General features: G+C 36.9%; 1 protein-coding gene and 1 pseudogene across 2 annotated transcripts in view; both read right to left on the bottom strand.

Annotated features, from left to right (window-relative positions):
- Nucleotides 1-4581: 4581 nt before the first annotated feature.
- Nucleotides 4582-15534, bottom strand: part of LOC101743666 (5-hydroxytryptamine receptor 2A) — a 44193-nt gene continuing 33240 nt past the window's right edge. Inside the window, exons 6-7 of one of the 2 annotated variants that reach the window (XM_021353308.3) lie at nt 7627-7734; nt 4582-7428 (exon numbers count right to left, since the gene is read on the bottom strand). In XM_021353308.3, coding sequence (XP_021208983.1) covers nt 6543-7428; nt 7627-7734 — 994 coding nt within the window. In that variant the 3' untranslated portion in view covers nt 4582-6542. The remainder of the gene's footprint in view (nt 7429-7626; nt 7735-15534) is intronic. The other variant, NM_001309554.1, reaches the window with a different exon arrangement.
- Nucleotides 8289-8406, bottom strand: LOC119629651 (U6 spliceosomal RNA; annotated as a pseudogene).

Here is a 15534-nt window from a genome sequence, read left to right as displayed (position 1 = left end):
CATCAAATTTATTTCTGATAACCCCAGTAACCCCTAAGCATCGAGTAAGCTATATAATCAACTTGTTTATACCAATAAAAACATTCATATTTTATGAAGTCAGTTCAAACTCCTAATCATACTTAAGACTTCACAGGTGGCGGGTACTGACGTCACGGAGATGAAAGGCTTTTTCATCGATTGAGCAGTGTTTTTTTTGCCAAAAATTAGTTAAAGAGGAGGTTTTTAGTTAAAGCGCTAACTTTACTGTTTGAATTGTTTTGTTTATTTGTTATCTTTAGTTGAAATCCACGCTAACACGATCATTGAGAAATTAGCAGGTGAATTTATACCTATAGAGTTATTTTAATTTTAAAAAAATGTAACTTAGTCACAGGTAAGGAACTTGTACAATGAATTGTATGAAGTGTATAATGACAGTATTTACACGTATTTTTAGGTGAAAAGGCGAAAAAAAAAACAAAACAAAATTGACGATTAAATCGCTTTATTATCTGAAACCATAATAATATTTACATCGAACAACAAACAGAAACAATAATAGGATTTTAGGTTTATACAGTATTATAAGATTAATTAGTTTTAAGATTACATTGTTACACTCATATTTATGTACAATTGCATCAGTAGGTTTTTGATTACATTCAAGATACACACAAAATAAAAGAAATCTAAGTATTTTCAATAGTTACAATTCCCAACAAAAAAAAAGTTCAAATTTAAGAGGCCGATTGCTTATATACACTGAAGTGAATAGTTACGTTCAATTTTGTAGTTGATTTGAAACTACGTTCTAAGAATTATTGAAATGTTAATTTTGTAGGAAAAATGTACGAAATGTTTGTTTGTACAGAATCTAAATTGAAATTCCGCATTACGATAGTCTTGTACAAGATCATTTTGTTTTTCATTGCGTAGACCAGTGAATCAGTTCACGGTTTACCTGGTACAATGTGGTTACTGGAACCCATAGATATCGCAACGTCAATGCTGCTACTCACCTTGAAACTTGAGGTCAATTATTTCGACTGTATACTAATTACGCAAATTACATACACTGCGGGTTTGATTTTTACTATACGGGTTTTTTTCGTTCGCCGTGGAGGTAATTCGTGGAAATATGTCAAGTGGCGATTTCATTAGAAAAATTGGTACCCGCCTCAATATGATAACACCGGACGTCTTATCCCTTAGACCACAACGACTTCAAACGACCGATTACAATTGGTGGTGGTGGTGGACTGATGGTAGGACTTCTTGTCGGGTAGGTACCACCACCCCTCGCCTATTTCTACCGTGAAGCATCAATGCGTTTCGGTTTGAAGGGTGGGGCAGCCGTTGTAACTATACTGAGACCTTAGAACTCATATCTCAAGGTGAGTGGCGGCATTTACGTTGTGGATGTCTATGGGCTCCTATAACCACTTAACACCAGGTGAGCTGTGAGCTCGTCCGTCCGTCTGAGACATTGTATGTCATGCGTAAGAAATATTCAAACAAACAAACTCTCGCCTTTAAAATCTTAATATAGATACAACAAAATCAGCACGTTATTAATATAGTGTATAACTAATAAGATTTACATAATTCACAGGTTTACTATCAATACAATGATTTATTAGATTTACGTTCACAAAGTTCACATTAAAACAGGACTGATGGTGCACGATAAGTAGCTACTTTTGCAACTTTACATTTAACTTACATTTATTTTTATATTTACACTTTACAGAAAAGATACAGGGCATATATTATACATTATGTTATAGTAATTTACATAGTGTTTTATTTAAAACATAAAAAAGTATGAAGATTACTTGACGAAACCTTTTTATCGAATATAACTAGTCTGGCTATAAATACTGTTACATAGAAACTTTTCTTTTTTTAAACTTTTTAATTATTTTGAATTTGGAACACGTATAATATTATTTTAAAACTTCTTTCGATTTTGCGCCATTTCACATTTGAAGTGATCGCCTTGCACAAGGTGTGTATGGAGCTATCGGCCATATTCCAGACACTTTAAAAGCTTGGTATCAGCCGTTCGTATACCGTACTATCAACAGATACAACAACACTTCGTCTATCGAAGACCAGAAAAGATCGGGGCGGTCGCGCGCTGTTAGAGCTACAAAGGCTGTTAATGCTGTTAAAGCCAGAATTCGTCGAAAACCCATTAGGAAGCAAAAAATCTTATCACGAGAAATGAAGAATTCCGCTAGGACTCTGTCACGTATTATAAAGCAAGACTGGAAACTCGGTGCTTGTCGTCAATATACAGGACATGTCCTAAATCAATCTTTATAATTAAAGAGAGTGGATCGATCAAAACGCCTTCTGTCGCGATACGCAGGTGAAAGGCACAGAAATATCCTCTTTACCGATGAAAAAATGTTCACGATTGAAGAACACTACAATAAGCCAAATGATGAAGTGTACACTCACAGCTCTAAAGAAGTTGCTCAAGTGGTCGGAAAGGTACAACGTGGTCATCATCTTGCGTCAGTGATGGCTTGGTGGGATGTGTTTTATCAAGGAGTCACAGAACTACAATTTTGTGAAAAAGCAGTGAAAACTTCAGCCAAGGTGTATCAAGATACAATCTTGGATCATATTGCGAAACCTCTCAGCAATACACTTTTTAAAAATATACCGTAGACTTTTCAGCAGGACTCTGCATCTGGTCACAAGGCACGAACTACCCAAGCCTGGTTTGAAACCAACATTTCGGACTTTATAAGCGCTAAAGACTGGCCCAGACTTCAACCCTTTAGACTTCAAATTATGGTCAGTTTTAGAAGACAGGTCTGCTCTAAGCGATACGGCGACATTGAGTCTCTTAAAAAATCTTTGGAGCAAGTAGTGGCGAAATTTCCCTTGGAAACGGTTCATAAATCCATAGATTCGTGGCCAAACAGATAAAATACCATAGTGGCCATTTCGAATAAAATTTATTTTTTATTTTTGCTGAGACTTTAATAAACATGTAGGTATAAATTTTAATAATATTTAATTAATTTTAATAAGTAGTGCCCTTGCACTCTGTATCCTCATTGTCGTGCTTCTTCTAACAGCTGTGTGTATAAAATATATTAAATAAATAATATTACATTATGTACTTCATTTAAAAAAATGCATTTTCATTTATAACAGAGCTTATGTATATGTATTATTGAAATGTTGCATAACAGATAAAAGTTTTTGTTTGACGACTGTATTGCAAATCAAACCGCGTTCAGGGCGTTCTGATTTCAGGCCACTAAGAAACGATCATTAAAATACACTCAATGATTTAGACACAGGATTGTATTATTCATTTCACAATTTTGCTTCAAAGTTTCGTGAATTCCAGCAACCTATTGTAGTAACTTCAAAGCAAAAGTGCTTCGAAAGTCTAATATTCAACTTACGGGCGTCTTATCTTTAACTTAACTACGTACTAATCAAGTCTACAATATTATATTTCATAATCCATCGCGACTCGTTTCGTTTTGGGGTGACATAAAAATACCATTGTGAACTCGCAAAAGTTTATTTGAGTGTAGAATCCCTGGCACATACGACTAGATCTGGCCATTAATATTACTAAAATTTATATTATTAATATGCTATCGATCATGATTACTTTTTTTTATTGCACATGTAGGCAGAGGAGCTTACGGCCCACCTGATGTTGAGTGGTTACCGTCGCCCATGGACTTCAGCAACGCCAGGGACAGAGCCAAGCCGCTGCCTACCGTTAAGTTCTTTACTTTGATAAAACTTTTAAAAAAAAAAACTAAATAATGCTCAGTTTCGATTTTTTTATCAATTATCCATGACGTGGGTATGCATACTATTATGGAATATCACTAGTATATATGTACTAATATTTCAACATTACCAACTCACCTTCTAATGTCAGTAATTTTTGACCTAACTCTGCTATGATTACGTAAGAGAATATTAGGTATTGATTAAAAAATAATAATCACTTTAGTTAAATTAGCATACAGAAATTACATTGATTTAATTTGATTACATTCAATCCGTTGTTTCGTCCTGAAGGACTCCATTTTAAATACATTACAAATACCCGTACGTAGCTATGAGATTAATAGAAGCCTGTATTTTTTTATCCTAAATTCAAACTATTACCATATCGAATTTCCTTAATATAAGTGCTCTACCTATTTAAAGAGAACAATGATTCCGATTTGGTAATCAAGTTGTTTATGCAAAAGAACCAAAATGGGGTATTTTTTTGGGGATGAAAGTATATCTATAGTAAAGCTCTTCCAGCTTCGTAAGGGCCAATGAGCGAGCTTAAAGGCTGAGCCAGATGGAGAAGGTTTGCCAACAACTGCCTGAGCACATCCAAAGGAGACCTGATAGCTCAAAAGCAACTGTTTTATGCGTCTACTATCAGATCAAGAAGTCTATTTAGCGGCATATGTCATATCCTACCACCAGTTACTTCAAGTGAGATTAAATTAATTTAGTTGAAACGATAGATGGTAGGCAGCGGCTTGGCTCTACCCCTGGCATTGCTGAAGTCCATGGGCGACGGTAACCACTCACCATCAGGTGGTCAGGTGGCCGTATGCTCGTCTGCCTACAATGGTAATAAAAAAAATTAAAAAACGAAACAACAGATTTTCCAACACTAATCATCTGTGTTTATATTCATGTGAATTTCAGAGGATTTAATGCTTAAAATATTTATTCCTTTGTAAGAAAATGAATTAATGCTGTTTACTAAAGCGTGAATTCATTAGCTTGAGAGTCCTACGATTATTTATTGCGAAAGAGTGAATTGCTTGAGAAAGTCTTAAAGCCTTCAAAGGTATTTCAAGCATACTATTTTAATAATTTTTTTGAGCCTTCAGACGGTCCTGTGTATGTACAAAGACAATTATTATAATTGAATTATTATAGCTCCTATGGTTCTGATAGCTACGATTATCGATTCAGCGGCTGTGTGTATAATATTTATAATGAACTTGACCAAGGTCTGATTATCCAACAGAAATGGGGCATTTTAAACTGATTCCTTGACTTCAATTAAAAGTTTTGTTAGTTTCTTATGGACGGCTTACAAGTTTGAATTGTGAGGAAATAAAAAGGCTGCCGCTAGAACTGTACTGTAGTGTTTTCAGCTTTTTTGTCAGCCTGTAAATATATTAATCGATATAAGGATTTAATATTAAATTAATAAGGGTTAATTAAAATACACTCTAGGTTTGAAATTACGTTAAATTATTTATTTTTTTATTACACTTAATGTATTTATTTAAATTGGCGGATTTAATTTCTAACGCATCGTCTACCAGTCAACTAAAGTGTAGAGTAAATAATGGTATGTTTATTGAAATATAAATTAAACACATAAATAATAATGTGATCTATGTGTAGTTTTAAGAGTAATCGAATACATAAATGACGCATTATTCCATATCGAAGCCCGCAATGGAAATGAAATACTGAAATGAGGTAAGTAGAAAACGAAATTATTTTAGTAAGCCAAATTATGAGTATTATCATAACTGGAAAGGCCACTGGGCCACCAGTAATCTCTCAAACATAAAAAAAAAGTTTAACTTACGTGAATCTTCAATGTAAAGCAAAAAGAAGAAGGCAATGGTCGACCCAGTTGACTTTTTAGTAGATTTGCATTGTGTGCGATAGAAATATAAAAAAAATAATGGAAAGTTAATTTTTATTTTTAATATATTGTTCGAAATTGTTCCAATTCGATAACTTATATGATTTCACTTCTCAAACATTATTAATCAATTTATTTCATTTACTGCTTTGAGCTCAGTAATTACTATGGTCATTTCTTCTTGTTCTTCCAGTGCCTCTTCAATCCGGAAGGTTGGCCGTTAGCTTTCTATATTCATTTTTATCAGCAGCCAGCCGGAACAGCTGTTCGACGGAGGCAATACCGGTCCACTCCCACTCCATGGTCATTTGAGTTCTGATAATTCGCAATAACGCTAACCTACAATTACAGCACTAGTCAATTAAAAATTAAATGATGTGAGATTCATTCAGACATTAAAAGTATTTGTTCGACCAGAAATACAAAACAACCACAGTTTCCTAAAAGTATTTAACAAAGAAATCAGTCTTAAAATTAGTTCTGATAAAAATCACTAAGCACAAAGCTTTCGTTTTTCCCCTTAATTAAATCGATAGCGCTAACAACATTGTTTACAAGCTATTCTAGATTATATCTTTCCGTAATTACGTTCAAATTACTAGATATAGTACACATAATCTTTTAGTTCTACATAATAATTTATACATACATAGTAACGAGTTCAGGAGGTGGGTAAATATTATTATTTGTGCGACACATTAGGGAAAGTGGTTGACATAAGTGATTGAAATTAATACGGTAGACCAGTTTGTGGCATATTTACACGCAATAAGAGAACTAAGAGTCGTATAGCTCATCTTCCAGCTCAAGCGAACCGTGGCCTTATATTTTTATTGACTGAGAGAGCGCCAATACCCGGATCAGAGGTCGGACGGACGCGCTCCCAAGGCGCTTGCTATCTCCTGTATTTACAATATTGACACCTTAATACCTTTTTGAAGGCCTGCCTGAACACTTTATTGAAGATCGTATAAAATATTGGATTCACCATTGAGCTCGCATAGCCTAGCCATAGTGCAAAATCGAATACCCAATGAGCGATTTTCCCTTCGCAGTCGGGACATACAGCCGGTACCATGTTAAGGATGAAAAACGGAGCCCAGAGAACGACGAACGTAAAAAAAACAACGCCTAATACTTTTGTGGCTTTTTGCTCTAAACGCAATATTCTCCCGTGACGAGAAGAATTTCTAGAAATTACACTGGAATTTCTAGAATGATGCGTTCGTGGTGTTTGCCGCTGATGAGTCGTGTTAGGCTGAGATCGCATCGATCTCTGAGTTCGAATACTGCGCACTGGAGTGGACAAAGTTGTTCTTGCGCCACCAAAGCTAGAGCCCCTTCGAAATCTTCTCGCTTCGTCCCAAGTTACCATTGATGACGCGCCTCTACTTGACCGTCGGAATATTGGGGTGGATGGTTCATCTCTCATATTACCGTTTTTTGGAAATCCATTGCAACCGTTTATATCGCCACCAGGTACGATTATTACTTCAGTGGTACGTCGAGGAGGTGTTGAATCTGAGCCAAAATAGGGACAGGTGCAGGGAGGTGGTAAAAGAAGACCATCTTCGGAACTTCTGGATTTAGCAGTAAGATTGGATGGTGCTAATAGACCGTCGTTGCTCTCGTCGTCCGAGGCACTTCTAGGTCGATGAACGGGTGTCGGGTCACCCGAAGATGATGGTCTTCGTCGATCTTGCAGCATTGAAGATGGAGAACTCGAAGATACACTTAATGAACCAGGCGTCAGCATTCCGCCTCTTTCGGAGATGTTTGTCCTAGAAAAGTGAACTAATTAAAATGAGATAGATCACACAGGTTATTCATTACCTCTACAGTTATTCTTCTTATAATCTTTTTAAAAAGGACAAAACTGAAAAGTTACATTAAGACACACAAAAAAAATTTAAATCAAATAACAAAAGCATTGAAGTAGATACGACAAAGCCAACAAATATTGCCAATTGGTTAAATACCCTCGAAACTGCGGTTTAGCCGCCGCGGAAGCTTCCAAGCCTCGAGAGAGACGCAACATTTCTGCCCCGAACTGATGGAGTGCTGACATTGCTGAGGGGGCAGGCTCGCTGTGCAACACAACACGGACATAATACACAACGAGACACAGAACATTCAGGAACGAAACCTCATTAATCAGCACCTTTCGTTTAATCAACACAATTGACGGTATTAGCTGAAGGTTCGAAAGCTATTAATGCTTCTATTTTCGCGAAACACAAAAGCTGTTCATGCCACAAAGCTTTTCAGTTCCAAATAATGATATTCAGAAGTGCTGTAAATGAGGTTTCGTTGCAATAATAACGATTCTACGATGCTTACGAAATAAATGAATTTGAAAATCGTCTTTCATGTGATTCTTTTAATAATACTTTATTATATTTCGCATTATCGATTTTCAATTCTAAGCAAGACTGAATTCGATTCAATATTGTGATACAATTAAAACTGTTTTATGATTTAATCTCTCACTTGTTTCATTCGTATTTTCGGTGTTTCGAATTTTTTTTTTGTTGCCCTTGTAGGCAGACGAGCATACGGGCCACCTGATGGTGAGTGGTTATCGTCGCCCATGGACTTCAGCAATGCCAGGGGCAGAGCCAAGCCGCTGCCTACCGTTTAAAAAAATGTGGAACGCTTCACGATTTTGCGTGTCATCCGTGCGCAGGGGCCATGCTAATCTTCTCTATATCGTTCCAATTTTAGTATATGTACTGCCTTTTTTCTGCCGAAGCAAGTACAATAGCTTAAAACTTCTTGTGGTCAAAGACGACTTAGGTGTTTGTTATTCGTCGAAATTTGAATATAAAGCTAACTACCTTCTATTTTCTTTGAGAAATATACACATAATAATACATATTTCTAGTCCTTAATGTTTCATTTCAAGTCAACTAAGTCTACGACACATGAAAACCAAACAGAATACTATTGCCATACATGCCGAGTGCGACACTCGTAATTTTCCTCAACCGAGTCATTGGTGACGTTATTAAATAATTAATTATATTGTCGTCTGTGGAACACTTGTGAATACTTTATGTAACACTCAAAAAAACTCAAATTCTTAAGACGCTTACAATAAAATAGCAACAGTCAAACATCACAGAAAAACACCAGAAAACATATTATACATATAAGCAATAGAACAGACATGCACATCGAAAACATTTTGAAGGACAATAGGCGAGTGTTATCAATTATCGTTTGATGTTTAATTCTGTCATGTCATTATACAATAGATAGTATAGTTTGTAAAACTTAAGATATATTTTAACTAGATGAAACAATTTTGTAATCCCGTTAAAACCAATCAAAGATTTTGGATGTCTATCTTGGATTTGAAGTTGAGATGTATTTTTATAGATATTCCAGTAAACGTGGCCAAAAACTGAATGTGAAATGGCTTTTTCACTACTTAATAGCGACTGTATTATAGGTTTCCAAACTAGAGCATACAAGAAAAAGAAGGCAAAACAACAATACCGATCTGGCTCCCAACATACTGTACTTTCCTGTGATTGAATAATCTCTATGAAACAATCAAAGAAGTTCGAGGTAGATCGTGGACGGATAAGTATAATCAGGCAGCCTGTTTCTGCAGCAAAGCAGTTATGAGTTTCGCTTCAAAGAAAGGGTTCTCACATAAAGCAACTGAAACATCGATCTCATGTGTGTTTAACTGGGTAGGTTCTCTCATTCGTGATGTCTACAACTTGCAGTAACAATAAGTAAGCTTTACTTAAGCTTAATAAATAAACCTGCGCAATTTTTTTCTTTTATCTTTTTATTACTTATTGTGTCCACCCGTCTAAGCTCACAGTCCACCTGATGGTAAGTGCTTACTGGAGCCCATTTACATCTACAACGTAAAAACGCCACCCACCTTGAGATATAAGTTCTAAAGTCTCAGTATAGTTACAATGGCTGCCCCGCCCTTCAAACCGAAATGCATTACTGCTTCACCGCAGAAATAGGCAGGGCGGTAGTACCTATCCGTGCGGACTCACAAGAGGTCCTGGCACCAGTAATTATGCAAATTATAATTTTGCGGGTTTGATTTTTATTACACGATGTTATTCCTTCACCATGGAAGTCAATCGTGATAATTTGCTAAGTACGTATTTCATTAGAAAAATTGGTTTCGAACACCGGTGCATCGCTACATACGAATGCACCGGACGTCTTATGCTTTGGGCCAAAACGACTTGAAATTGAGTTGAAACTTTCTATGTACTAGCATCATCCACACTTAAGAGAATGTTCTGTTGTTCCCTAATATTATGTGTTTAAGGAGTTTCAATAAATACGTGTATTTCAAACATTTCTCATTGAACATGAACTCAACAGCGAATCTTGATAGAGTATAACTAGTAATATTTAAATCATATTTCATTAAAAATCATAATTCACTCCAAATCTTTTTAGACACATTACCAATCCATTTCAAAGTCTCGAACCGCCGAAGCTGATTTTAGATTTAATCAATGCAAATTCTAAGATATTAACAATTCTAATGGGCTCGTCCTTAAATTTCAATTTGATTCATGGGATACGCGAATGACATTAGCGAGCTTAAAAGCCTGTTCGTGCGAGCTTAATCGCTGCGTCGTCTTTAATGCGATTCGAAGCTCAAAAGCCACGTTAACATCAATCAGCATACAGCGGAGCTTTGATTGTGATCGGTGCAGTGTCAATGGAGTCAGCTTAGGGGTAAAACGCGTTAATGGATATTACGATTCATGATAGAAGCATTTTCTAGATACTGTTAGTGATGTTGGTTCTTTACTAGTTTAAGGCATTCGATTTAGGTACTATTATAAGATTGAGTTAATACATCGTGGGTTGATCAAACGTATTTCAACGGCCGTCTGGTGTCTGGTAAGTGGTAAGTGACATGGTCACTACACAAGGGGGTCGCGGGTTCGAATCCCGCCAAGGGAAGATATTTGTATGATAAATATAAATGTCTTTTCCAGGGTTATGGATGTATATTAAATATATGTATGTGTATAATAAAAATCTTACATTTATTTCCGTTATCTGGTTAACTGTAACACAAGTTCTTTACGAACTTATCACGGGACCAGTTAACGTGGCGTGATTGTTAGTAAATATTTATTTATTTATTATTTATTTCTTTATTTATTTACATTAATTTGAATGCTCATGAAGGTAAGTATTTTATTTTTTGAATGAGTGTTAAGTGGCTACATGTGCCAGTGGACATTGAATTTTGTTACTCATATTAGGTAGTGAAGGTTTCATTATATTTTATAAAGACCCTTCAAACGATAGAACAGTTCATAGTAAAAGTAATTTTGTTAACAAGACTTCTAGATTAGCTTGAAATATAGTGAAATCTGACAAAATAGGTAAGGTACTTATCAAGTACCTACGTAACTAAAATCTGGATTTTGTAAGTGTATGTGAATCTAACCACCTTGAGACAGAAGCCACTCCCAATAAGTTGTTCTCAATCGTATTACATCATAACAGTCTTCAAACTCCAATGTTTTTTCGGAGCCGAAATACGTTGGATTATCATAACTATTGCATTCGTATTGGATTCACAAAACCACCAGTGAATCTAGAAATCACATTGCCATAAGTATTCCCGTTGTGCCATCACTGTGGAAAATGAGGGCAACAAGACGTTTGTTTGAAGGACATCATTCAATTTAAACAATCGAATTGACAGAGTTTGGTTTCATCAAAGACATTTAGACATTAAATAGATACCCACGTTCTTTTGAATCAACGAAAAACCATAGCGTTAGCTGTTTAGTCGATACACGCAAGGCCACTGTTACAAGCTTTACGACTGTAAGCTGTGAACTTTCAACGGTAAAATTGTGGCTTAATTTTTTAGTAAGGTATTCGAATTCACAGCTTTCACAACTGGTCAAAGTCTCAACTTTATTATGTTCGTGGTTAGACTCCCAAATCTAGGCCGGTGCACCCAAATACCTAAGATTACCTAAGACTTCCTAAGAATAATTTCTTTCTCGTAGATATTTTGAAGCATCAGGGTCTACGAATGGACTTCGGTTCTCTTTGTTCTCTGCACCGTATGTTCCATCAGGAATGCTCTGAGCAATCGTTCGAGGTCATTGCTTTCTGTCTTTCCTCTCTTTTCAACAATTGCCCGCCCGTTTCTGTGCTGAGTTTGCCTAACTATACTAACTGTAGCCGCTGCATGCATCCTCTCCACGGTGTTTCTCAAACGCGATTCCTCAGTAGTAAGCAGTGGCCACCGACCGAGATGTCTGATGTAGAACGTTTTAATGGCTGGACGACTACGTTTCCACCAGCTAGACGTTTTTGGTGAAGCCACGCGTGGTGTTCCTCTGCTCTCACGCCTCCTGCACCTCCCAGGTTCTATCTCGGACGAAAATCAGATGTTCGAGCGAGATTTTAGGGGAGACATTTAGTGAATGGCCACGGCGGTCTCAAGCACACCGAAAGTTCTCAGTACCTATTGGATTTTGTGCGGAGACTTGGTCCCGGACCAAAATTGTGGGCCATTGACGAACCATATCTAATAAAGATGCAATACTGTTCAAATACCGCGTTCGACATCCAATTTAAATTAATTAATAGTGTTAAGCCTGTAAGAGTAACGCCATCTATCGCCGAATAGCCGAACGAATATCGAAGGATCTAGTAGCATCTAGAACGCTCGAGAAGTACAGAACTATCTGTTGTCAGATAGCGGAAACACACAATACTCGACTTTTGTGGAATATTCTCGACGATTCTAGGGATTTCGTCTCGACTATAAAAGCGTTGCAGAGATGGCACGCAGTTAATATTAGGAACTACTCGAAGCGAAACAGCGAACGGATTCCTGAAGCGAAGCGGAAGAAGCGAATTGAGAATTTTAAAGTGTTTGTGAAGTGTTTTAAGTGCTAATACAGTGTTAACTTGTAAATTCGGTAGAATTTTTATTTATCCCGAGCCCCAGCGCGTAACAATAGGTAATTTATGTTTTCCGTTTGAAAAACCACTAACCAGGATAAGCGTTTCAACAAAATTTACTTTTGAATTAAAATCCGTATTTTATTTCTGTAATTCAATATAGCCGGGAGTCGGCTCCACGTGCAAATACGAATAAAAACAAAGGATGCGGTCGGTGCAGTTTCAAGGGTCCTTTTAGAACGAAACTGTACTTCAGGTTATTAAAAATAAATTGATCCGTATTTCGAGCTGTTTAAGTTGTTTTTCTCTTGTACTTTCATCGGTTTAGCAGCGGATTACGAGTGCACTAGACGTGTATATGTCAGATCCAGGCTTAAGTGAATCGTTACATGAGTGGATTTTTGCTTAGCGAAAAATTGTGCTGTAGTACTCTTCAAAAACATTGTGATGAAAATGAGAACTAGAGAAAAAAATATCGTTGTCATTAAAGGTCATTATAAAAAAAAAAAAATTACATGTGTGCAATTCACACGTGGTAGAAGTGAAACCTTCCAAAATTAAAATACAATTATCCTAAACGTCTTAAGTATATGTAAAATTTTGTCATTAGTAAATAATTGTAAGGTAGCGCCCTCTGTGAATTGACATTTTAATTTCACGTATAATCCTAAATTAAAATTCACTACAAGAGCTTTCATACACACGTTAGTATTAAAAAATCTCACAGATGGCGCTGTATTAAATAGTATGTATATTTCTGTCTCATTCTTTGCTGGCTTCATCCTACACATTTTTGTATTTGTGTCTCTTACCTGTCGTTTTTTTCGTTGCATCCGGTTTGAAATCACAACGATTCTAAAGAAGTTTTCACTTCAAAATATTTATAGTGTTTATAAGTATGCGTATTTTGCGTATAGCTGAGAAATCAATCTCATATTGTGTCAAGGTGAGCGGTGCTATTCATATCGTGATGTCTATGGACTCCTGTAACCAATTAAAGCCGCACTGAGCTTAGCCCATTCACTAAAACAAAATATTTAACAGGTATTTTTGTTGCTTGATATTTATAAAGCCCTATTATTTATTATTAACTTAACTATGTAAGTTAGGCTATAAATGAAAAACAAACCACAATAGCGGATTAAATGGCACGTTATTATTATTTTTATATTTTTTTGCCATTGTAAGCAGACGAGGATACGGCCGACCTGATGGTGAGTGGTTACCGTTGCCCATAGACATCAGCAATACCAGAGGCAGAGCCAAGCCACTGCTTACCGTTAATTAGTAGTTATATCAAATTAAATCAGACCATTAATTTAATCTAATGTATACGTGAGAAGAGTGTGAGTGCAGACGTGACGTATGATAGGCCTGAATGGAACAAAGGCCACACTACACCAGCCCCATACAGTGGGATAAGAGTAAGAAGAAGAAAAGAAAATTAAGCAAATTGAAACTTTATTCCATTCAAATAAAATGGTAATTCGAAAAATCGCTTTCGAAAACTCTGACGCCCACATGTCGTTGTCAAAGACGAAAGCGCTAAGTAATTTCTCAATTTCATTGCTATACCTCTACATTAAACGCCTACGTTCCTTTTCATAGGATCGGTTGTCGGAAAATGCCAAAACATTGAGTAAACTTGACCTAGCCCTCGGTAAGCACGGTGTGACGTCATCGCGTGACGCAGATCACGTATCGAATTACCCTCAAACCTGCGTTGGCTTTAAAATTAATGTGTACCGTAGAAAATGTTACGTCAACTCAATCTCATGTTATATAAATTTTTAAGTGTTGAGATAATATGGATTTTAAGACCTCTTGCAAGTCCGCACGGGTGAGTACCATCACCTTGCCTATTTTCTGCCATAAAGCAGTAATACGTCTCGGTTTGAAGGGTGGGGCAGCCGTTGTAACTATACTGAAACCTTAGAACACATATTTCACGGCGGGTGGCGCTATTCACGTTGTAGATGTCTATGGGCTTCAGTAACCACTTAACACCAAGTTGGCTGTGAGTTCGTCCACCCATCTAAGCAATAAAAAATAAATAAATAAAATGTCTTCTTGTTGGTTTCCTTACTGACAGAATACTCGAAGCATATATCATTGAATATCATATAACTTGATTCTGTATTTAAGTAAAACTTCTTTAGTTCTTCCTTACACTAAACAAATGCCTTGAGAGTAAAATTTTACTCGCAACAGATTCGTTACGGCTAGAGAGAAAAGATATAATTTAGGAAGAGCGAGAGTGAGAGAAAAGACAGAGCGTCTCGCGACCCACTCGACCGTGGAGAGAGGGAGAGGACAAAGCGATCTAGGTCGTTTCTCTTATACTTATACACAGCGTTCCCTATGACAAGATAAATTTGATTTAAGGATTTAAAATTGAGAAATCCACAATACTACACACCGCCAAATAAGGTTCACTTCTTCCTCGTGCACCAAGTTGTACGCGCACTATTTTTAATCAATTATTTAGTGCTTTTGATGATGGGCAGACGTGGTGATAGCTAGATTACTAGAGATCATCGACATTGCAATGCGAACACCGTCACCAATTGTTTTTTTTTTTTATGATTGAAGGATTACTGGTGGCCCGGAGGCCTTTCCAGTTTCACCAGGACAGGTGGACGAGCAAAGACTCAGCCAGGAGGGGTGGGATTTGCTAACAGCTACCCGAGCGCCTCCGAAGGAGACCTAACAGCTCAAGAGCAATTGTTTCGCGAATGAATCTACTACCGGATCGGAATCGCGACCCGCTGAGAAGATCCGGCGAGAAACTCAGCGGGCTGATGCATGGGTTAGGTTGCACGTCGACCTCTTTGTCGAGTTCGACGAGTACGGTTACCGGGGTCCCTAAGCCTGCCCCTAGTATTAGAGCTGAAGGCATCTAATGCAAAGGTCATTGGATCTGATGGATCCGTAAGGACGTGTCTAGGGCG

This window comes from Bombyx mori, chromosome 15 (assembly GCF_030269925.1).
Source record: "Bombyx mori chromosome 15, ASM3026992v2".
Taxonomy (NCBI): Eukaryota; Metazoa; Arthropoda; class Insecta; order Lepidoptera; family Bombycidae; genus Bombyx; species Bombyx mori.
Note: the sequence above shows the minus strand (reverse complement) of the source record. Positions and strands in the feature narration are given on the sequence as shown.